The sequence below is a fragment of the Rana temporaria genome, chromosome 11 (assembly GCF_905171775.1).
Source record: "Rana temporaria chromosome 11, aRanTem1.1, whole genome shotgun sequence".
In the NCBI taxonomy this organism is placed as follows: Eukaryota; Metazoa; Chordata; class Amphibia; order Anura; family Ranidae; genus Rana; species Rana temporaria.
The window spans coordinates 92,549,252-92,573,314 of record NC_053499.1 but is presented as its reverse complement, the minus strand read 5'-3'; the positions used below and the strand labels follow the sequence as shown (position 1 = coordinate 92,573,314).

The window sequence follows — 24,063 nt, the reverse complement described above, 5'->3', positions numbered from 1 at the left end:
AGGGCTCTTTAGGTGTAAGCTGGTCCTCACATGGCCTAGTTAGCTGAAAAACATGTTTTTCCCGTTTTTTTGGTGAGCACGAGGTCATCACGCGGCCTACACGTGCTTTTCCCGCACTTTTTAGGCCTGTGGGCCTGGTACCAGTTGGTTCTGGAAAAATCCAGTGTTAGTTAGGGGTATATAAGTAGGGTTCCGTCAGCCTTGCTCTCAGTCACCTCAGTAGACAGGACTGTGGTGTTCCCCAACCCCCCCTTTTTTCTTTTCTTTTTGTCGCGGCTGCTAATTATGTGGGATGGTCACCTTTGTCTTAAAAAAAAAAAGTTTAAATTATACTAAGGGGGACAAATCTGTTTAGTTTAGTTGTTGTTGGATAAATTTTAAAGTTGGAATATATTTATGTACAGCCTGAGCCGTAGTGACTACTAGGCTGTTTTTTAAGTTATTAAAGTATTTATTTAAAATATATGTCTGAAATCCAATAATAAAGCAGTCTCGGCCTGTATTAGTCCAATAATGGTGTGTCTTGTTTATTTAGTTTAATTATAGTTAATAAGTGTTCCTGTCTGCTGTCCCATGTCTTTTTTCAACAGTACTATGAATACCTTGGGTGGTGAAGATATATGTTACCACAACATGGCGTCTGGGTTAACAACATCTGCCCTAAGGTTAATTACATATGACCTTACATAACTGTCACCAATAACTTACCTGGATGAAATTCATCTCGGATCTGTGTGACCCGGGCCATGTGGCGCCTCTTTAGGTCAGACCACTTTTTTAGGATGGCCATGTGGTCATGTGTGCAGCCATGATTTTTCCGTAACTCCCGCGATAGGGAGCGGACTATTTTTTTTTGTCCTGCTGGCTCCGGATTTCATCATATCCCTGTTGCAGGAACCTCTGCAAGATGAAGAACAAAGTATATTATAATACTTTTGTTTAAACCCTTATGGATATATGACGTAAATGTATGGTATTCAACAATTGGAAGCATTCTCGCCTTATTAATCACTGACAGGGGTAACATGACAGATTTTATATCTTGCCATTTTGGTCGCCACCTTTTTTGCATAAATATAGCAGCCATTATCATTTGCATAATTATGTATATATGAGTAACAACACAGGATACACGTATAGGGGAGAAATGAGTTGCTATTCATCTGACCGCTATAATTATTTTTTGACCCTTATACTGGGCCTGTACAATAGATTATTTTTTTTCATCCCTATCTTTATATATGAACAATAATATGTTTATTTCTTTTGACTTTTTGATGAATTAATTTTGAATAAATAATGGAGTTGATGTTATTTAAAAACTACAACTACCAGCATGCTCTGATACACCATGTAGCTCACCGTCACCAGCTGTACCACAATTATACTTTAACTCCCAGCATGCCTGGACAGTCAATGGCTGTCCGGTAATACTGGGGAGTTGTTTTGCAACAGCTGTAGGCTCCGTTTAGGAAACAGTGCCGTATCAGACGTTTTTCTTTTTTATTGTGGAGGGGAGGGAGCTATGTAGGGGTATGTGTATATGTTGTGTTTTTTAATTTTTATTTAGTGTGGTGTAGTGTTTTTAGGGTACAGTCAGAGGGGCGTGGGGTTCACAGTAGTTTCCCGCTGAGGGTTTGAGCTGCAGCGCCAAATTTGCTTCAGCTAGAAGCACACTGTAAGCCCCAGCCCATGTGAATGTACCCTGTACATTCACATTGGGGGAGGGGGGGGGGGGGGGTTATTGCAGCCAGTTGCATGCAGGGAGTTGTAGTTTTGCAACAGCTGGAGGCACAATGGTTGCAAAACACTGCAAGTTTGTTACCTAACTCAGGGTTTCAAGACCAGTGTGCCTCCAGCTGTTGCAAAACTACTACTCCCATCAGGCATGGTCTGTCAGTGCATGCTAAGAATTTTACTTTTGCTGCATCTAGAGTGCCACAGTTTAGAGACCCGTGTATAGTGGTCTGAAAAATGTGGGCCTGCAGAACTTGCAAAACTAGAAGTCCCAGCATGCCCAGGCATGCTGGAAGTTGTAGTTCTGCAACATCTAGAGGGCAATATGTATTCAAACGGGCCTTAAGGACTCTGAAGTCAGGACGTTCGCATACGTCCTATGTCCACAACATGTTAATTATGCTAAATAGCAAGGAAAGTGCCTAAATACACATTTACCAACCAGGGTATCTGCAGCTGTCCAGGCATGCTGGGAGTTGTAGTTTTGCAACAGCTGGAGACACACTGTTTGGGAAATACTAATATCTGATCTTATATCCTAACTTTTAAACTAGTCTAAAATGCAGTTAAAGATAATGAAATAACAGTGGTGAAATTACTTACACTAATCAACAGTTTTTCCTCACTGGATGAAAAGTTACTCCCCACCATCTTCGCTTCGCTGGGCAGCACAAAATAGCGATCCGAAAATCGACTGGCAAAGATCCAGGAAATGCGCTTCTTTCTCGCGTGTTATTCGCGCACATGCGCGGACGAGAATTTCGCAATCATTTTCGCATGCGCATTAGCGAAATTTCGCAATGCATTTTTTTGGTTTAAAATATCACGAATATTCGATTTTTGCGAATATTTCACGAATATTCGCCTATATATTCGTGATATATCGCGAAATCGAATATGGCGTATTCCGCTCAACACTACTAAACACAGAACTCTAGGAACTTATTCTTTACTAACGATGTGGAGGGGCTCATTTGCTAAAGCGTGAGAGGCTGAGTCATTTAAAGAGACCTCTACCTCAAAGGCAACTGACAAAACTTGCGGCTCCCCACGAACACTGCAAATCGCACGTGTCACCCTCATCCTCTCACTTTCAGCAACACTGAGTGACTCCAAATCGCTATCCATTACCCCATTATCCTGAAGCTCAACATTCCTCACCTCTTTTGCTGTGGACAAAACCTCTGCTATGTATGCGCCCTTTTCAGATCCTTTCAACGGGAGAGGGTTACCTTCTGCAAAAGCCAACGTACCTGTGTCTACTGGCTCTGCAGTCTCTCCCTTTAGCACAGCAGAAATTGTGTCCACTTCACTGTTACCCACTGCAAACACATTTTTAAACACAGCAGGCTGCAATAACATAACTTTACCACTTTGCTCAGGTGGCGCTTCATTAAACGCATGAGGACTTTTTCTGCCAGGAGTGACAGATCGCAATAACCTATCATCACTACAAGTAATTTAAACATTTGAGTTTTACCATTTTCCTCATCACCAAGGCCAAGTACCCTCTTATCCATCAGAGCGGCACCACAGTTGTCCCAGGCAACCTCTGGCTCTAATGCCGCGTACACACCATCACTTTATGTGATGAAAAAAAATGACGTTTTTAAAAACGTCACTTTAATTGACTGTGTGTGGGGGAAAACGTCGTTTTATGTCTTGTAAAAAACGACCAAAAAAAATTGAAGCATGCTTCAATTTTATGTGTCGTTTTTCAAAAGTGCACTTTTTACTTCACAGAAATTGACCGTGTAGCAAAAAACGTCGTTTTCTAAGACGTTTTTTCATCCACGCATGCCCAGAAGCAAGCTTCAATGGTAAAACGTGGTGGAACGTAACCTCACTTTGCAAGAACATTGTGAGAAAAACGATGGTGTGTAGGCAACTTCGTCTTTGAAAATTGAAGTTTCGGAAACGTCATTTTTTACTTCACAGAAAGTGTCGTTTTTTTTCATCACATAAAGTGATGGTGTGTATGCGGCATAACACACAGAGCTTCCTGGAGGTTTCTAAGGACAACTCTGCAGCCTTATACATGGTTGATAAGGGGAATCGCATATCCTGCTAAGCGTTCACCCCTACCTCATTAAGCATCACATCACCATAAGTACATGTGTCATCAGCAATATCTTCATCATCAGCATTCATAAACATAGCAGTTTTATAATCTCTATCAGATTGTCTTTTGTCAAAATGCATGGCACCCTGCATGCCACTCAGGGAACATGGCACACCAACTGTTTTGGTCACCCCTAACACATCTCTCCCAGCACTCTGCTGGATTACCTTAGGTGCACACAGAGTCCATATGTCCTTTTCAGACTTTGACCTTGCTGCAAGGAGAGTTTTAACCTGTGTCTCCCCACTGACCTGGGTAACACAGTGCAGCAAGTCCATTTTTACACCGTCTGCAGATCTCCTCACCGGACACACTGCTACTTCACTTGGATCACAAACTGCAATAGTCTTACCATATTCCATAGCCGATAACGCGATCTTCACTTAAGTGCGCTGTCTCTCAGTTGCATAGTTACTGGCCAGCTCCCCCTGGTGGCCACAGGATGAAATCACAGCAGGCATCTCCCACTGTTTAGCACCCCCTTGCAGACACAACAGAAAACTCCCTGTTGCCAGGGGTAACTGCAAACATATCTGAAATGGAATCTTGGCCCACCGACAAAGAGTTCTGCTCAGCAACATTACCTCCAGCTGCACCCCAGAATCTAGGGCAAGAAAATATGCCGTGGCCCAACTGACCACATTCCAGGCATGGTGTTTGGCGACTTTCTCCTGCTGCTAAGGGAGATGGCACTCTCCCAACATGCAGAATTTCACTTGCATCTTTATGGGGGTGGTAATATACCTCTTCCCTGAAGCTCCTCCTTCCCATTGACACATTTTCTCCTGTTGCTAACGAAAACGGTGCTCTCCCAGCTGCACGTTGCTGGCTCTCTCTATGAGGCGGCGTTGCTTTAAAGTTGCCACAACCCTCTGAAGGCAATATCCTTGTCTTGCGATCCACTGACCCGACATCATAGGCGTTGCTATGGGCAACTGCACCCATCTGCTCACTCTTTACACTCAGAGCAGGCTTCTCATACCTTTGCTTTGCTGAAGCCTGGGACAAAGGGCATTTGGAAACTTCATGCCCCCACTCACTGCACTGCAAACAGCGCACCTGGCTCTCAACACTTTTCATATTAATAGCTGGCCGGGCTACACCAACGTTGCCAGGGGCAACAGCATGCACTTTCCCTTTGATTTGGTTCAGCGCAACCAGGTGCATCGTGCACCAGTCTGGGGCTTGTTCTGTCGGTAACACCCCCTTCAGCCATAAAGTTCTGTCTCTCATTTCTGCAATCATTGCTTTCTGTTTGCGTTTTGACCTCCCTATCGCTGCAAACAGGCCAATGGTTTTTAACACAGTTCTTTTTAAACACAGAAAATGTTGGTGTACTGTCTCCAAGATTTGCAAACAGCACACTTTCACATGCAGACTTCACTCTTTGCGGTTCTGCTTGAACCATCCACTCACTGGGCCTTCTCAGGATACATCTTCTCAGGCCACGCTGAGCTCACTTCCACAGGTACACCACCTGTATGCAACACAGTCCATCAATTGATCTCCTGTGCAATGCAGTTTGCCTGGCTGCCACACACAGCTAACAGCAGTTCACAGCAGAAAACTTTAACTTTCAGTTCACATTGGCTGCTCATAAAAGTATTGCTGCAAAACACACAGGGCCAGATTCTCGTACGATCGCGTAACTTTGTGCGGGCGTAACGTATCTGATTCACGTTACGCCTCCGCAACTTAGACGGGCAAGTGCTGTATTCTCAAAGCACTTGCTTCGTAAGTTGCGGCGGCGTAACGTAAATAGGCCGGCGTAAGCCCGCCTAATTCAAATTTGGATCAGGGGGGCGTGTTTTATGTAAATCTTCTGTGACCCGACGTGATTGACGTTTTTCCTGAACGGCGCATGCGCCGTACTGGAATTTCCCAGTGTGCAAAGTACGCCGCAAGGACGACTTACGCAAACGATGTAACTTTTTCAAATTTCGACGCAGGAACGACGGCCATACTTAACAGTGGTACGCCGCACTTACGCCACCATATAGCAGGGGTAACTATACGCCGGGAAAAGCCTAACGTAAACAGCGTAACTTTACTGCGTCGGCCGGGCGTACGTTCGTGAATTCGCGTATCTAGCTAATTTGCATACTCGACGCGGAATTCGACAGAAGCGACAACTAGCGGCCAGTGTAAATATGCAGTTACGATACGATGGTGTAACACAGTTACGCCAGTCGGATCTACGGGAAATCAATGCGTAACTGATTCTAAGAATCAGGCGAATAGATACGGAGATACGCCGTCGTATCTCGTTTGAGAATCTGGCCCACAGTTCCTTTCGACTCACTGTTTTTGGTATGCGAGGATCTGGAACTCTTCCAAAAGTGCCCGAAGCAATACCTCCACCATATGTAAGATTGGGGTTAGTAGACTCCAGCGATAGATGCGTTTTCCAGTGAGTACGCCAGTCCGGAACTGAGTTTTTAAGGGCCTGGTAGCCCACTTTTATTTAGAAGCATAAAAGTTCACAAATACAATAGCAGCCCTCGCTGGGGGTTCCACCATTCCTGTATTTTGCCAAATAAACAGTTTAGCCTCCTGGCTGTCATACTTGCTGCCCGGCTGTTTCAGGCCTTTAGCCTAGGCCTCAGTTCTGTTCCCCAGAACAAACAGTTTCCCAGAGTTAAGCACAAACCTAGCTTACTCCCATTAAGGACATCTGCCTCCTGCAGACATCCACACAGCCCCTGACTCTTCTCAGAGGGATTTTGGGAATTCACCCGATTCCCAGGACAGACTTCCTGTCTGTAGGGTGGGGCCCTGAGCTATAGTCGGGTCACAACTAAATAGCCCAACATACAGCTGTGCAATCAGCGTGCCTTTCTCTCTAAAATATGGCGTAAACCAGCAATCTTTCCCATAGCACAGAGTCCCACCCTCACAGCATGAATTGTACTGTGCATATTTGATGTGTGTACAGGTCATTCTCAAAAAATGAGCATATTGTGATAAAGCTCATTATTTTCTGTAATGTACTGATAAACATTAGACTTTCATATATTTTAGATTCATTACACACAACTGAAGTAGTTCAAGCCTTTTTATTGTTTTAATATTGATGATTTTGGCATACAGCTCATGAAAACCCAAAATTCCTATCTCAAATAATTAGCATATTTCATCCGACCAATAAAAGAAAAGTGTTTTTAATAAAAAAAAAAGTCAACCTTCAAATAATTATATTCAGTTATGCACTCAATACTTGGTCGGGAATCCTTTTGCTGAAATGACTGCTTCAATGCGGCGTGGCATGGAGGCAATCAGCCTGTGGCACTGCTGAGGTGTTATGGAGGCCCAGGATGCTTCGGTAGCGGCCTTAAGCTCATCCAGAGTGTTGGGTCTTGCGTCTCTCAACTTTGTCTTCCCAATATCCCACAGATTCTCTATGGGGTTCAGGTCAGGAGAGTTGGCAGGCCAATTGAGCACAGTAATACCATGGTCAGTAAACCATTTACCAGTGGTTTTGGCACTGTGAGCAGGTGCCAGGTCGTGCTGAAAAATGAAATCTTCATCTCCATAAAGCTTTTCAGCAGATGGAAGCATGAAGTGCTCCAAAATCTCCTGATAGCTAGCTGCATTCACCCTGCCCTTGATAAAACACAGTGGACCAACACCAGCAGCTGACATGGCACCCCAGACCATCACTGACTGTGGGTACTTGACACTGGACTTCAGGCATTTTGGCATTTCCCTCTCCCCAGTCTTCCTCCAGACTCTGGCACCTTGATTACCGAATGACATGCAAAATTTGCTTTCATCCGAAAAAAGTACTTTGGACCACTGAGCAACAGTCCAGTGTTGCTTCTCTGTAGCCCAGGTCAGGCGCTTCTGCCGCTGTTTCTGGTTCAAAAGTGGCTTGACCTGGGGAATGCGGCACCTGTAGCCCATTTCCTGCACACGCCTGTACACGGTGGCTCTGGATGTTTCTACTCCAGACTCAGTCCACTGCTTCCGCAGGTCCCCCAAGGTCTGGAATCGGTCCTTCTCCACAATCTTCCTCAGGGTCCGGTCACCTCTTCTCGTTGTGCAGCGTTTTCTGCCACACTTTTTCCTTCCCACAGACTTCCCACTGAGGTGCCTTGATACAGCACTCTGGGAACAGCCTATTCGTTCAGAAATTTCTTTCTGTGTCTTACCCTCTTGCTTGAGGTTGTCAATGATGGCCTTCTGGACAGCAGTCAGGTCGGCAGTCTTACCCATGATTGCGGTTTGGAGTAATGAACCAGGCTGGGAGTTTTTAAAAGCCTCATGGATCTTTTGCAGGTGTTTAGAGTTAATTAGTTGATTCAGATGATTAGGTTAAGAGCTTGTTTAGAGAACCTTTTCATGATATGCTAATTTTTTGAGATAGGAATTTTGGGTTTTCATGAGCTGTATGCCAAAATCATCAATATTAAAACAATAAAAAGGCTTGAACTACTTCAGTTGTGTGTAATGAATCTAAAATATATGAAAGTCTAATGTTTATCAGTACATTACAGAAAATAATGAACTTTATCACAATATGCTCATTTTTTGAGAATGACCTGTATATAATTTATTACACAATACCCATGTATGTACATAGCTAGTACAGTTTATTGTGGTGTCTGCAAATAAATACATTAATACGGATTTACCTTGTATTCAGCTATGTCACTTGCCTCGTACAATGTCCCAAACTCACTTTTTTTGTAGCACACCTCGATTAAAAACAAACAAAAAAAAAACCTATAGAAATGCAAACAGTGCAATTATCCCACAGCCACTTATTAAGACATCACCTTTTATCAGGTTAAAATAGCACTTTGTGCGCATGCGTTTTATCAAGTCTTGATAAGCGCATGCGCACAAAACGTATTGTCACGGTAACAGATTCCGTTTGTGTTCCATGCTGGTCAGATTGGCAATAACTTTGGTCCTGGACTTCCACGCCGCGGTCGCGGTGACATCATCTGCCTGTACAACCCTCCAGCATGGTATTGTATAACCCATTATGGGTTTAATTTTACATTGTGTACAACTTTGTACCGTGAACAATACATTTGCTGACGCATTCATGGCAGCACACACTGGGTTGTGACCCCGCCCCCACAACCTGACAGGATTGGTTAGCTATAAATTTGAAGAGGAGACACCCCGCACCATTCTCTTTTTTTATCCTCACCTGACAGAGATTGGACGACCGCCAGCATGCCTCTTACTTCAATCGCCCCAGCAGGTTCAAGCCTCTCCTGTTTGGAAGTTCCTCTTGTACAGTCTCTAAAGGAGCTTTATGGAGGGAACCCCGTTCTGGTGGTCTCAGGGGTATCTGGAGGATTTTCTACTGGCATTGAGCAAGCTTTAAAAAAGCTTAAATTTCTGCAGTGGCCCCACTCTTTCTTCCCACTCTGGTCCTTCCTCTTAGCCTGCATCCCTCACTTTTTCTTTTGTTTTCATTTTTTTGTGACATTTGCCTTGGGTTTGCTGGGCTTTGCTGTCCTACAGACAGGATGATGACGTCGGCGGCATACCTTTCCCTCGTCCAAAATGGCGCCTGGACGAGCAGGATGCTACTGCGCATGCGCACACGCATCATCAGCGCTGCAACGGCGCCGCCGATTTTAAAAAGCACAAATCTCGTTTTCTTCTTTCCAAGGCTGCTGCTCTGCCCAAAATCTAGGATTTCACTACCAGGTAGGTCTGTCACCTCCCTGTTCACTGGCCAGTCTTACTGGTTTAACCTTGGCTCACTCCTTTTCTCTTTTTTAACCCTTCAGACTACCACTCTGCTAGCTGTCTCTCTGCACCCTTCATGGAGGCCACTACCCTCGCAGACCACCACCAGCAAACTAGGTAAGGAGGCAGTCCGATAGGTAAGTAGAGAAGAGACAAAAAAGAGAGCCAGACCACTAACGCTGCATTTTTGGCAGTCCTATCAGGTCAAGAGATGCAAGCCCGCGGCATAGAGGGAGATCAAGCCATGCATCAAGCAGAAGATCCCGCAGAAGCCGCTCAAGATCGCCCTCCCGCTACCACCGATCAAGGCATAGCCGCTCACGCCACAGCCGCTCCCGTCATAGCCGGTCCCACCGCAGACGGTCACCTTCATCTCACCGTGAACGGAGCTACCATACCCTTCCCGCAGCAAACGCTTGCTGGGTATGCGGTGCTCCAGCATTGCCAGGGAAGTTAGCCTGCCGTTCTTGCTTCAATGAAGCGACCAAGAAGAAGGAAGCAGACGCCAGAGTAGCTACAGAGATCATAAGGGAGTCGGTACGGGAGTCAATCTTGGAAACCACGGCCCCTCTAATTAACGACCCTACCCTGGTCACATCACCAGCACCCTGCCATTATGCCCAGGTTTGAGAAACCCACTTTGAAAATGAGGAACGTGAGACGGCATCAGGATTCGACTTCGGCTTAGTCGAACCGTTCGCCCGCTCAGTCAATGAGGCGATCGGCTGGGAAGATGACAAGATGGAACCTCAAAAAATCCGGAAGTACTTCCCAGAACTAAAGAGAGACCCCAAGCTATTCCCCTTCATTGAGGAACTGGAGGATCTCATTAAAGATGAATGGGAAAATCAGAAAAGCGGCCTAGTCTTACCAATAAGCTTGCCAAGATTTACCCCTTAAAGGAATCCAAGATCAATTCCCTATTTAATGCTCCCAATGTCGACTCGTCCCTAATGCGACTTGCCAGGCACGTTACTCTGCCGATCGAGGACGCGGTCACCTTTCGAGACGTACTTGATCGTAATATTGATCTAGAGCTAAACAAAGGCGTATTCAATGGCAAGAGGCGCCTGTAGACCAGCTATCACCACAGCTGCAGTGGCTAAAGCTATCTCTGCATGGGCGGCCAATATTGAGAGGTCCCTTCTAGACAGAACCGACCAAGAAAAAGTAATCTCTTCTTTGCAGGAAATTAGATTAGCAGGTGACTTCATGGCAGGGGCCTCAGTCGACATCATTCAGTCCTCTGCTAGATCCATGCTAGCCTCAGTAATGGCACAAAGAGCCTTATGGTTAAAGCCCTGGATAGCTGACGCGGCTTCAAAATCAAATTGGTGTAAAATTCCATACGACGGCGCAAACTTGTTCGGCGCGAAGCAGGATTCAGCGATTTCCAAGCTCACTGGAGGAAAGTCGGGGCTTATCCCCTCCGATAGGAGACTCAAGTCTTTAAAAGGTCCTGCCTACAGACGTAATCTACCTGACAGATACAGGGAAGCTAGGTTCTATCGGCTCAGAAGAGAGTTCAGGAAGGACTGGAAAAATACTCGACCCTCCTTTATGAAGGTACAGAAGGCCAAGGCCATCACCGCTGGGGACCAGCAGAAGTCCTTTTGAAAGTTTGCCCGTCTAAGAAGTTTTGCTCGGATTTGGTCAAACCTTATAAAGGACCCATGGACACTCTCCACTGTCAAATGTGGCCACAAATGGAATTTTATGGGCACATTGCCGGGGAATGTGTTCCAGCCTACCAAGATACCATCTTTCCCAGACAAGAGGGGGTTACTTCTTCAGTATGTAACGGAATTAAAACAAAAGGGGGCAGTCATAGAAGTACCATTGCACCAAAGGGGGAGGGGATTTTATTCTTCTTTATTTTTGGTGCGAAAAAAATCAGGGGACCTACGTCCTGTCCTGGACTTAAAAAGGCTCAACAGAAGGATCAGAATTGAGGCCTTCAAAATGGAAAGCCTCCAATCCATTTTGGTGGCGGTGAACCTGGGAGACTGGATGCTATCGGTAGATTTATCGGACGATTATCTTCACGTCCTGATTCATCCCGCATTCCAGAAGTTTCTCCGCTTCTCTATCAACCAACGTCATTTCAATTCCGGTGCCTACCATTCGGCATCTCTTCGGCACCCAGGACGTTCTCCAAGGTTCTCCTACCTCTGATCGCACTCCTCAGGGAGAAGGGGTTTGCGGGTACATCATTACCTGGACGACATTCTGCTCTTAGCAGAAGATCGGGAAACTCTGCTCCATCAGCGGGAGATCTTAATCCCGACTCTTCAGAACTTTGGCTGGTTAATCAACTGGAAAAAGAGCAGTCTTAAGCCTACAGAAATCATGGTGATCCTGGGGGCGGAATTAAATACCAAGCAGAACAGGGTGCAACTTCCTCAAGAGAAATTGAACCCCTTAGTACTGAAGATACGGAATCTGTTGTCATCCAGACGTCTGCCGGCCAGAGCCTGCCTCAGCGTCCTGGGGTCCATGTCATCGACCATACCCATGGTGCAGTGGTCCCAGTGGCACATGAGAATTCTGCAGAATGCCTTTCTCAGGCAGTGGAATGGAGCATCAATGCTCCAGACCATCTGCATCCCCAACTGGGTAAAGCAATCAGTATGGTGATGGACACTCTTCCAACCTCAGAAAGTTCAGACCGATAGCTCCCCCATACCCGGAGGTAGTAACATTGGATGCCAGCCAGAGGGGTTGGGGAGCACATTACCTGGACCAGGCAGCTCAAGGACAGTGGCACTTCCCAGCTCAGGGCATAGTATCAAATATATTGGAGCTCCGGGCAGCCTTCCAAGCCCTCATAGCTTTCGCACCTCTGCTACAGGGGAAGAGTGTGCTTATCCGTATGGACAACAAAGTTGCGGTATCCTATATTCAGAAACAGGGAGGTACCAGAAGTCGCACGCTTTTGGAGGAAGTTCACCCAATAATGGAATGGGCCCAAGTACACCTGTTGGATCTGAGAGCGGTATATGTCCCGGCAGCACAGAACATGCTGGCCGACTACCTGAGCCGAGAGACACTTTCAAACAACGAGTGGTCTCTGAACCACCATGCATTCTCCCTTCTCACGGAGTCCCAGAGATCGACTTAGCGGCAATGCCAGCGAATACCAAATACCAAAGGTTCCTGTCCAGAGCACCCTTTCCATCAGCCGTGGGGAACAGACTGCCTAGTTCACCCATGGGATTTCGAACTGGAGTACATCTTCCCTCCAACTCCCCTGATCGCGAGATTCCTATCCGGGCCCCTGGAGATTCTCGGCCACAGTAAATCGCAGTGATACCGTTCTGGCCGAGAAGGCCATGGTTCACAACCCTCTTGCAACTCAATAACCAACCTCCAATCCACCTACCAGTATCAGCGGTCCTCCTATATCAAGGTCAATTCTTCTATCCAGCTCCAGACAGGCTGCACCTGACAGCATGGAGGTTGAGAGGGTTAGGCTAAGAGAACAAGGTTGCTCCCAAGAGGTAATATCAACTCTAATGCAAGCCAGGAAAAACACCACTAATACCACCTACACAAGAGTCTGGGAAAGATTCGTCTTGATGGCACAACAAAGAGGTAGGGACCCCATCTCTCCAGATCCATCCCAAATTCTGGAGGTCTAAGCTCGAGTACCCTGAAAGTACAGATATCCACCATTTCTGCCAAAACAGGTACTAGATGGGCTATGCACCCTTTGGTCACCCAATTCATGAAAGCTTGCATGAAGATCAGACCTCCTAAAAAAACAACTTTCCCTGCATTGGATCTCTCAGTGGTTCTCAAAGCCCTTTCCAATCCACCTTTTTTTCCATTCGATTCAGTTTCGCTGTGGAACCTGACTCTAAAGCTGACCTTCCTCATCGCTATTACATCAGCAAGAAGGGTGTCAGAAATACAAGCGCTTATGTCTAAAGAACCCTATTTAGTTTTCTTATCTGACAGAGTGGTACTGAGACCTTCAGATTGTTTCATACCAAAGGTAGCCTCGTCCTTTCACTACAACCAGGACTTTGTCCTTCCATCCTTTACTAACAAGAGAGGCGAGCCTCATGCCTTGGATGTTAAATCTACTATCTCCAGCTACCTTTTTAGCTACAACTCACCTTCGGAAGACAGGTGCCCTCTTGGTTATACCACACGGGGGGTAGACGAGGCCAAGCAGCGACTTCCCGTACCATCGCCTCTTGGCTGGTCAAATCTATTAAGAAAGCATATTCCATTCAACAACTAATGATCCCGGAGGGCATCAGGGCCCACTCGACCAGGGCAGTGGCGACCTCATGTGCAGCATATTGTGGTATTTCATCAGAAACCATCTGCAGAGCACCAAACTGATCTTCCAGACATACCTTCATTTCCCACTACAGAGTGGACTCTGCTCACTTGGCTACAGCCGACTTCGGTAGATCTATTATTAGAGCCAATTCTTCAGCACTATAGTGAATAAATATTTTTCTTGCACCCTCCCGACTGGCGAGTTATTTCCCAGTGTGTGCTGCCATTAATGAGTCAGGAAAACTGAAAATTGTATACTCACCTTTCCGTAATTTTCCTTTCCTGATGCATCTTCATGGCAGCACACAGATGCTGTCACGTACCTGGTTATGGAGCCCAACGTGCAGGGAGCGGCCTCTCGTAAGCCTCCGACTCAGGAGCCCCTGGTAGAGCAGACAGAGGGTCAAGGGTCCGGAGGGGCACAAGTGCCTGATGGTAAGCTGGGTAGCGGACCGGAAGTGACAGTAGGCAGGTGAAAAGCAGGTCCAGGCAGGGTACCAACAGCAGGCAGGAGCTGAGGTGCGGCACTTGTGGGCACAGGGATCAGGCGGATGTGTAGACCGGACCAAGCACCGGTAAGTGGATCAGGAACCAGAGCAAGTCCAAAGAATAGTCAAAAGTCCAACCCGGGTCGGTATCACAGGCGGGCAGGTAACAGAACCAGGGGTTGAGCAGAAGCGGTAGTCAGACGAAGCCAGGGGATCGTAGGCAGGTTGCAGACAGAGAAGGTCACAGGAAGCCGGGTCAGGTAAACAGGAGGTCAACAGGTAACAGGTGCAGGTTCTCAAGGTAAACGCTGTAGACTGGTCAGCAAGATGGAGAAGCACCAGACTGTTTAAATAGCGTCCTTTGGCGCCAAACGCCGTCACCGCGCGCGCCACGCACGCCGCACCGGGCACATTGGGCACATTGATGCGCGCGCCAACGCGCATGCGTTGGGGCAAGATTTCCCTGCTGCTACTATTGGTAGCAAAACCTCTGGATCGTCTTTCGTAACAAATGCCCAACCTGCGGTTTTATGATGATATATACAGAGAATGGTGCGGGGTGTCTCCTCTTCAAATTTATAGCTAACCAATCCTGTCAGGTTGTGGGGACGGAGTCACAACCCAGTGTGTGCTGCCATGAAGATGCGTCAGGAAAGGAAAATTACGGAAAGGTGAGTATACAATTTTCAGGTTTTTTTTCCTGTTAGCCTTTACCTTTGGTTTAGGTTTTATATATTTTAAGGATCTAAAGTCATCCACTACCAACTATGGAGCTATATGTAGCGCTGTCATCCTTTCTGTTAGTAAAAATATTGCAGCCAGTGGGTGAGCAGCCAGGCAACTGCAATTTCGAAAGGATATCAGAAATCATAGCCCATATTCTTTTTTACTTTAAAGGCTGATTGAATAGCCTTTACATCTGGAGAAAAAGAGTTGTAACCTCTACATACGGAAAGGCTTCTTCACCTTAAGAGCTATGAAAATGTGGAATAGACCCCCTCAAGGACTAGTTCTGACTAGCTCAGCAGATAAAAAAAAAAAAAAAAAAAAGTAGAAGGATTGGGATTCTTTGTCAAATGCACAGAAGATAACAGGATACTAATATTCATTGGTAATAACACCAGGGGTAGTTGATGCAGGGAATATCTGATTGCCTCCTGGGGGTTCAGAAAATATTTTTTCTCTCACTTTATTGTTTTGGTTTTGTTTGCCTTTCTCTGGAACAACTGTGGGCATGGGATTGTGTATATAGGGGTTTTCTATTAGTTAACTGATATTTTTGTATCTTTATACAGTGGTTTGCCCAATACCCTGCATGAATGGTGGCCAGTGTTCTTCCAACAATCACTGCCTGTGCCCACCTGAATTCACAGGAAGATTTTGTCAGTTCCCTGCTGTACCTGGTGGTAGTGGATCACAAAGCCAGGGTGAGGTAATGGAAACAGAAGGAATAGAGCCATCATCAGGAAAACATGCAGTATATGCTGTGCAAGTGATTACTGGAGATGATGATCCCGAAGGGAGAGGTGTGAAAATCAGTCAGTCAGCTCTTACCGTACCACTGGGACCCGGACACAGTTCTGCAGAAGGTATTTTACATAACAATAATTATAATGCAAGCATGTTTTTTTCTATTTTAATGTTTTTATTGAGAGTTTTTCAAAGAACAACATGTCAGTTAACATTGGTACATGTTTACAAAGCGTCAGTTCCATCTCACATATACATGTCGGGAGGGCAACTCCCCTAATCCTACACAACATAGTCAGTGAACTCCTCAAGAGCGAGCAGAGCCCAATGTTAAAACCAGTAGTGTGAGCGCCATTACAGGGTTCCTACTAATACATTAGTACCGCTCAGGTCCCATAACCCACGGCACCCCGGACGCCCCTAAAAGGGATCACGCTGCGTCCCGAGTACCAGGGTCAGGGGCCCGGGCCTGTATAAATCAGCCGCGCTCTGCCCCCTCGGGGGATGAAGTCTGCCCGTTCTCGAGGCACCCCCCCTAAGAGGGGCATAACCTGAAATTCAACCTCCTACCCGACAGCAGCATCTAGCACCAAGGGAGGTGCTCACAGGGGGAGAGAGAGAAAGAGATAGAAAAACGTGGTAAAGAGGAGAGTGACAGAGGAGTCTAGTGAGGATCAGGATGGGGTGTTCCCGCCTCCAGGTGGTACTCCAGGCAGGAGAGAAACGTTGCAGAAGGTAGCCCAGGGTTCCCATATAGATCTAAATTTGTCAGTCTGATCCGCCCGCTTCGCTACTATTTGTTCTTGTGACATTATCCAGGAGACTTTCCTCCTAAACATCTGGAAAGAAACTGCGGGTTTCTTCCAGGCTTTAGCTATGGTCATCCTGGCCCCCAATAAAATGAAAACTGATAAAATCCTGGAGTGTTTAGGTAAGCCTGGGATGCACTGATTTAGGAGTGCCGTGTTAGGCTGTGGAGGTATCCTTTTCTCTAGTACGGAGCCCATAGTGCGGAAAACTCTTTTCCAGAAGGATCTAATGCGGGGGCAGGACCACCAAGTGTGTAACATGTTACCTTCCAGTTCGCATCCCCTAAAACATAATGGAGAGGATCCAGGGAACATTCTAGCCAGTCTAGAGGGGACGTAATACCACCTAAACATCACTTTAAGACTAGCTTCAATGAGACCTGTATTGAGAATACCTTTATATGCTCGCTCCGTTGCTCGGTGCCAGACTGCAGTGCTCCAAGACGTGTTCAGTTCCTCCTCCCAGACCCAGGCGTACGAGGGCTTATCAGTCTTAGACATCAGGGTCCTGTAAAGTAACGAGATCCCACCCCTCTGATCCCTAGAGTTTGCGCCCCAGTTTTCATATGGCGTTATCCTGGGGGGAGCTGACTTGTCCTTCCAGATAGTGTGGAGATAGTGGGAGATTTGGGAGAACCTAAAAAGTTCCTCCATGGGCATATCCAGTTGTTTTTTGCAATGATTTAGTGACAGTGGGCCCTCTCTAGCCAGGAAGTGTCCTATCCTGTACATTCCTTTATCCGTCCACCACCGGAACGCCTTGATGTCCATCCCTGGGGGAAAGTCTGGGTTATGGAATATGTGCGAGAGGGGTTTCAGAGGGGAAATCAGACCGGGACGCGAGAATAGTTTAGAACATAGGGCTACGGAGTGAGATAGCGTAGGCGCTAAAATGGCTGGTCTGCGTTTGGAGTCACACCCCAAGACATAATCAATGGTATGTGATGGGATGGCCTGTCTCTCCATTGCAAGCCAGTCCGGTTTCGAACCCTGGAAGAAGGCCGTCGAAATTTGTGTTAGTTGGGCCGCTTGAAAATACCCCCATAAACTAGGGAGCCCCATACCTCCTTGTGTTTTTAAACGGTAGAGAACTCCTGATGGACACCTATACCCCTTTTTCCCCCACACAAACCGGGTAATCTCTGCTTGGAATTTATTAAGGAAATGTTTCGGTACCGCGATCGGGAGCGAGCGGAACAGGTATAGCAGACGTGGCAAAAGGGTCATTTTTACCGCGTTCACCCGGCCCAGCCAGGACAACCCACTTTTGGCCCACCTCCCCAAATCCCCTCTACACTTGCTGATCATCGGGGGGTAGTTCACTTTAAAGAGGCCGTCGATATGGGGTGTGAGCTTGATACCTAGGTACGTAATATGTGAGGGGGCCCATTGGAAGTCGTAGGTATCAGTAAGCTGTTTAAGTAGGTCCGGGGGGACTGATATATTAATAGCCAGAGATTTGCCCACATTTACCCGCAGGCCAGACACCTCACTGAAAGCCCCTAGGATCTGGAGTATCTTTGTCGTGGAAGTAAGGGGTGAAGTGACAAAGAGTAGGAGGTCGTCCGCGTACAGGGCACATTTGTGTTCCTTTGGTCCACAGAATACCCCCCTGATGTCAGGATTCGTCCTCAGTGCTACCGCCAGCGTTTCGATAGCCACCGCGAACAGGAGCGGGGAAAGGGGGCACCCCTGCCTGGTCCCTCTGCCAATTGGGAAGGATTCAGAGTATCTGCCCATAAGTCGCACCTGGGCGGAGGGGCTGGAGTAAAGTGCCCCAATGAGGCTCATAAAGTTGGGTCCAAACCCCCACCTTCTCAGGACCTATCTCAAGTACGCCCAGTCTATAGTGTCAATGGCTTTATGTAGGTCTATAGATAATAAGAAACCCTCCTGCCGCGGTCCTCCGTCCCACTGTGATTGCAGAAGGGAAACGATGTCTATAGCCCGTCTGATCTGGTCTGTCCCCTGTCTCCCAGGGATGAAGCCCACCTGGTCTTTGTGTACATATGAGGCTATGAAGCCGGACAGCCTATTCGCTAATCGGTGAAATGGGCCGGTAATTACACACCTCGCTAGGGTCCTTATCCGGTTTCGGAATGACCGAGATGTAGGCAGAGTTTAGGTCTGTCCCCAGTTGGGCTCCATCCCTGAGAGAGTTGAACAGTCGTGTCAGGTGAGGGGCCAGGCATGGACCAAATTTCTTATAGTAACCGGTGGAGAAGCCATCCGGACCCGGCGATGAACCCAGCTTGAGGGCCTTAATTGTGGACAGTACTTCCTCTTGAGTGAAGGGGGATTCCATGATGTCCCTATGTTCCCCCGTCAGGGATGACAATGGGAGATTGTCCAAAAAGTCCTTTCCTGTCGGGGAAGGGGGCGTTTGAGCAGGCTTGTATAGCCCCAAATAAAATTGAAGGAATGATTCCATTATTTTAGTTGGGTTCTGTGTCAGCTCCCCTGTGGGGACCCGTATTTTAGGGAAAGCAAGCGCCCGCTGTTTGGGGCTCAGTTTGGTGGCCAGGCGTGAGCCTATCCTGTCAGTTTGGGAGTAAAACCTAGCCCCGGACCATCTGAGGTGCTTCTTGGCCGCAGTCGTCAGTGATAAGTTAAGAAGAGCTCTCGCTTCGTCCAGTCGGGCAAGTGAGTCAGCCGTGGGTTGGCGTTTGTGTGCTTTTTTCAGCTTGTGAAAGGTCTCTGTAAGCCTAATATTGTCAGCCCTGTGTTCCTTTTTGAGTTTAGCGGCTACCTGTATCAGTTTTCCCCTGATGACCGTTTTGTGCGCTGCCCAGACCGTGGAAGGGGAGACTTCAGATGTTGTATTGATAAGGAAATATTCCTTAATGTCCTCTTCTAGTAAGGAGCATTGGACCGGGGGGTCCACTATAGATTCCATCACGGAAAGGTTGATGTGTCTGGCGAAACATATGGCCACCCCCTTCGTTTTAGTGTCAGCCGAGGCAAGGTAAAATTGGGGATAACGGTGGTGGAGGAACGTGGGTCTGTAGGTGGACGGGAAATGCGTCTCCTGCAGTAGAAGGACCACAGCGTGCATAGAGTGGTATGACTGGAGGAGCTTCCTGCGTTTAACGGGGGAATTTAGGCCCTGAGTGTTATGGGAGATGATTTTGAGTGTTGGTGGGGGGGACATGTGTCAGCCATGGATCAGAGGTTCAGGAGCCCCACTATACCAATGCAGCCTACCTGTGTCCTGTCGGGAGTATTCCCTCCGTAGTTCTGGCACTTGCAGCGTCGCGAGCCCTGGGTCTGGGCTGAGGGACTGGAAGCCACCCCGGAACCGTGGAGCACCCCTAGGGAATTGTGGAGAAGTCAGAAGTAAAAGAGGTGAAACAAAGAAAGAAGGGAGAAAAAAATACAACATTAATACATAGCTGCCGCAGGGCAAATAAATCCTCAAACTCAGCGAACATTTCTTGACCGTATTACGGGGGTCCCCTGACCCCCCCCCACCCCGGGGTGATGTGGGCAAAACTGCCCTCACCCCAAAAAGTTTAGGGCACCGATATGGCCCCAAAACCGGGCTACCGGTAACGGTTCTGGCTTCACCAAAGGTGATCCTGATCCAATGGAGGTGCACTGAGTCCACCACGGCCCCGTCACCTCTATACTATCACTTAGGGCTAACCGGGAGCCTATGATACCCAAAAAACTGAACGCCCCTTCCGTGTAGGTCAATGCCTACAAACTGTAACCGAGCCCCCAACAAAAACTAACCGGAGGAGGGAGAGAAGGAAAAGGGCCAGTATCCAGTGACTTGACCAGTTTGAAAAGATGCCAGCCTGTGGGGCCCCTGGGCCATGTAAAACCCACCCCTTTATCCTAGGACGTTAGCCTTAAAAGGACTGAGACCCCTCTTCCCCCCCCGCTCTACCAAACTGTGACCTGATTTTCCCCCTAGCTTCCTATGCAAGGTTTAGTTGTGCGAAGATATACAATCCCTAGCGACCATGCTGAAGAAAATAGTCCCCCCAGGAGCCCCAGAGCTCCCGAAATCGTACCCCCCCCCAGAGTTCCAGACAAAAGTCCCAGACCCCACACCATGACCAAAGAGCAACACAAACCAACAGTAAAGTAAAAAAATAATATAAAACTGCTTATCAGAGTTCTGATAGGCCTCAACAAGGCAACCAGGTCGTGGTATAGGAAGACAGCTCCCATAAGGGCCATCGTTGGGACCGGGGGGGAAAGAGGGACCCTCCACCCCCCTATGGGATGGGTAGTTCTTCAGTGGTCCAGACCAGTCAGGACTGGGAAAACTTCAGATGCTGATTCTCATGTGAAAGAGTTCTCCTTGGAGCGCTTGTGGTTCTGCGTCATCCAATTCTTCTGCTTGCGTGCGGCGGTCTCTTCGTGGATCCAGGTGTCCCCCTGCCGGACTGTGTAGATGGCGGTTCCAGGACAATCAGTCCTAGTTGGGTTAGCAGGCGTTCCCCCTCTGGGAATGATGAGAAGCCGAAATTTTTGTTTCTGTAGGAAAAGTTCACTCGTAGCGGGAAGGACCATCTGTACGTGATTTCTTTTCCCATAAGGACCTGCAGCAGCGGTTTGAGAGAGCGCCTTTTCTGCACTGTGTAAGGTGACAGATCCGCAAAAATTTTAATATTATGGCCGTTTAAAGTGAGATTGTCCGATCTCCTAGCTCTCCTCATCACCTCTTCTTTGACAGCATAGTAGTGCAGTTTCACAATGATGTCCCTGGGCAGGCCATCCGATCGGGGGGATTGTAAGGCTCTGTGTGCTCTATCTAGCTCAAGACGGTGCTCAGCGATATCCGGGATGAGGCTTTTGATCAGGGTTTTCACCGCAGCTTGTACCTCCTTGTCCGACTCCGGGAGCCCCCGCACCCTAAAATTATAGCGTCTCGATCGGTTCTCAAGGTCGTCGATCTTAGCAAATGCCGTCTCCAGTTGGTCCTGTACCTCTTGTAACCTAGTGGAATTCTGATTGATACGCGCCACTGCCTGGTCCGCCTTTTGCTCTATAGTGTCCATCCTCATCCCCAACTGCAGCAAGTCTGCATGGATGGATGATGTAATTTGTGCTGCGTTCAGTGCCAGGCTCCTGGACAGCATTTGGGAGAAAGCAGCCATCATAGAGGGAAAGTCAGTGGGAATGGGGGCCTCCTCCTGCACCTCACTGACAGTAAGCAGCAGGCCTGTATGTGGGTCTAGCATGGGGGTAGTGGGGAATGCAGATCCCATCCTGCCCAACAGAGATTCCGTGGATGATGGAGAAGCTGCTGCTGCTAAAGGGGGGAATCCTGTACCTGGGGATTGCGGGGGGGAATGGTCCTGGTCTGCTATGGATTCCTCCTTCTGCTCCTTTTCCAGGCCTCGTGGAGCCGCCATCTTGGCATAGCTGAGGGGGCCAGGAGACGCCGCCATTTGGCCTGATAAGTCCCTCCGGACTGGCGGTAAGGACATCCGCGGGCTCGGGGGTGCCTCCCCTACCTGATAGTCCCGGTGTGGTAGCTGTGGGGGCGTTCAGTCAGCTCCGGTGTGCAGCGTTAGGCCGTGGTGGAGCGGAGCTTCAGACGCCGGTGGCCATCTTGAAAGCTGCGCGCATGCGCCTCCCGTGCAAGCATGTTTTTATATGTAACAAGTATTGTTTGTTTGTTTCTACTATTTTTGGACCTATTGAAACCTTAAAACCTTTCGCTGCCAGGCAGAGGCGTATCTAGTGAAAATGGCGCCTATGGAAAGCACTGAAACTGCGCCCCTGTCAAAACATTTTAGGTGTACAGGGCCGTGTTTTCACTGCATGTGATGCACACAGATATTCAGTACATCCACGGGCAGGCAGGCCAATTCATATCAATTGGGATGCAGCAGCTGCATGAACACAGCCCCTGCTCTCACCTTGATATCCGTTTGGGTGCAGAAACATGCCCCTGAGCACAGACAGTGTGCATTCAAGTACATCCACCACCACCCAAATGGATGTCAAATACCAAATGGATGTCAAATTGGGAACAATAACCCTCCCTTACTCCATCCAACAACTCTAGTTCTAGTTGCCCCAGAAAAGGTGCCCTCCACGACAGGTACCTGAGCAGGGTTTGTAGATCTCAAAGAGCACAGTGCCAGTCTCTAGGTCCCGGATCTTGAAGAAAGTGAAGTCAATCCTGAACACATTCTCCTCAGGTCTGCACAGATAATCTGATGACAGAAGACAAGCGACAATAATGACACACAGCGCCTAGCACAGGCCGATGACAGGTCTCCTGACAGTAACTCACTCTCTGTGACCCGGTTCAGGCCTAGAACATGCTTCCGGTCTCAGCTCTTTCAGGCCTAACAACTCCTGTTTGATGACCGCAGCCACTCCCCAGAGCTCCCCATTGCCACCCTCCCTCCCATTCATGCGCCTTTTTTTTTGTTTACAAACTTTTTTATTTGGTACAAAATGGTGGTACAAAAAGCAAAATGGCATACAAAAAAAAGAGTACACATAAGAAAATGTCCAGGAGTAAAAAATAGACAATAGTAAACTATACAAATCTTATGTAACATTAATAAAACATAGTTCTAAAGAGTAGAGAATTAAGATGAGGGTCAAAAAGTAGATATAAAACCATAAGTGTTATTAGGATAAACAGATCAGCAAAAGGAATTATGCGATTTAGATGGGATTAAAGAAAGTAGCAGAATGTTCAAACCATGGGTCCCATTTTTTATTATATATATGGATCGAATTTTGAACAATGTGATAGATTTTTTCCCTAAGGTTTATATTGTTAATATATTTCAACAGCACTGCACCTGCCACCACCTGTGCACCTGTGATATACTGTCTTTGTGTCCAGTACATAGTTCAGGGACAGGTACCAGAAATGTTCCTATAGGGACAGTCAGCAATCTATAGGTGGCTCGGTATATTTCAACAGCACTGCACCTGCCACCACCTATGCACCTGTGATATACTGTCTTTGTGTCCAGTACATAGTTCAGGGACAGGTACCAGAAATGTTCCTATAGGGACAGTCAGCAATCTATAGGTGACTCTGTATATTTCAACAGCACTGCACCTGCCACCACCTGTTCACCTGTGATATACTGTGTGTGTGTCCAGTACATAGTTCAGGGACAGGTTCCAGATATTTCCTATAGGGTCAGCAATCTATAGGTGACTCTGTATATTTCAACAGCACTCTACCTGTCCCCTGTGATATACTGTCTGTGCAGTACATTGTTTAGGGCTGGGTTCCTGCTTCTTGCTATAGGTAGAGAAATATATAGGTGAATCTCTGCCTAGTTCAACAGCACTCTACCTGTCCCCTGTGATATACTGTCTGTGCAGTACATTGTTTAGGGCTGGGTTCCTGCTTCTTGCTATAGGTAGAGAACCATATATAGGTGAATCTCTGCCTATTTCACCAGCACTCTACCTGTCCCCTGTGATATACTGTCTG

The 24,063-nt window shown here is 47.4% G+C and overlaps 1 protein-coding gene across 1 annotated transcript in view; it reads left to right on the top strand.

The window, feature by feature from the left end:
- Nucleotides 1-24,063, top strand: part of LOC120916886 (latent-transforming growth factor beta-binding protein 3-like) — a 2,124,401-nt gene that overhangs the window by 115,184 nt on the left and 1,985,154 nt on the right. The window contains 1 exon segment of the mRNA XM_040327823.1: nt 15,648-15,941. Coding sequence (XP_040183757.1) covers nt 15,648-15,941 — 294 coding nt within the window.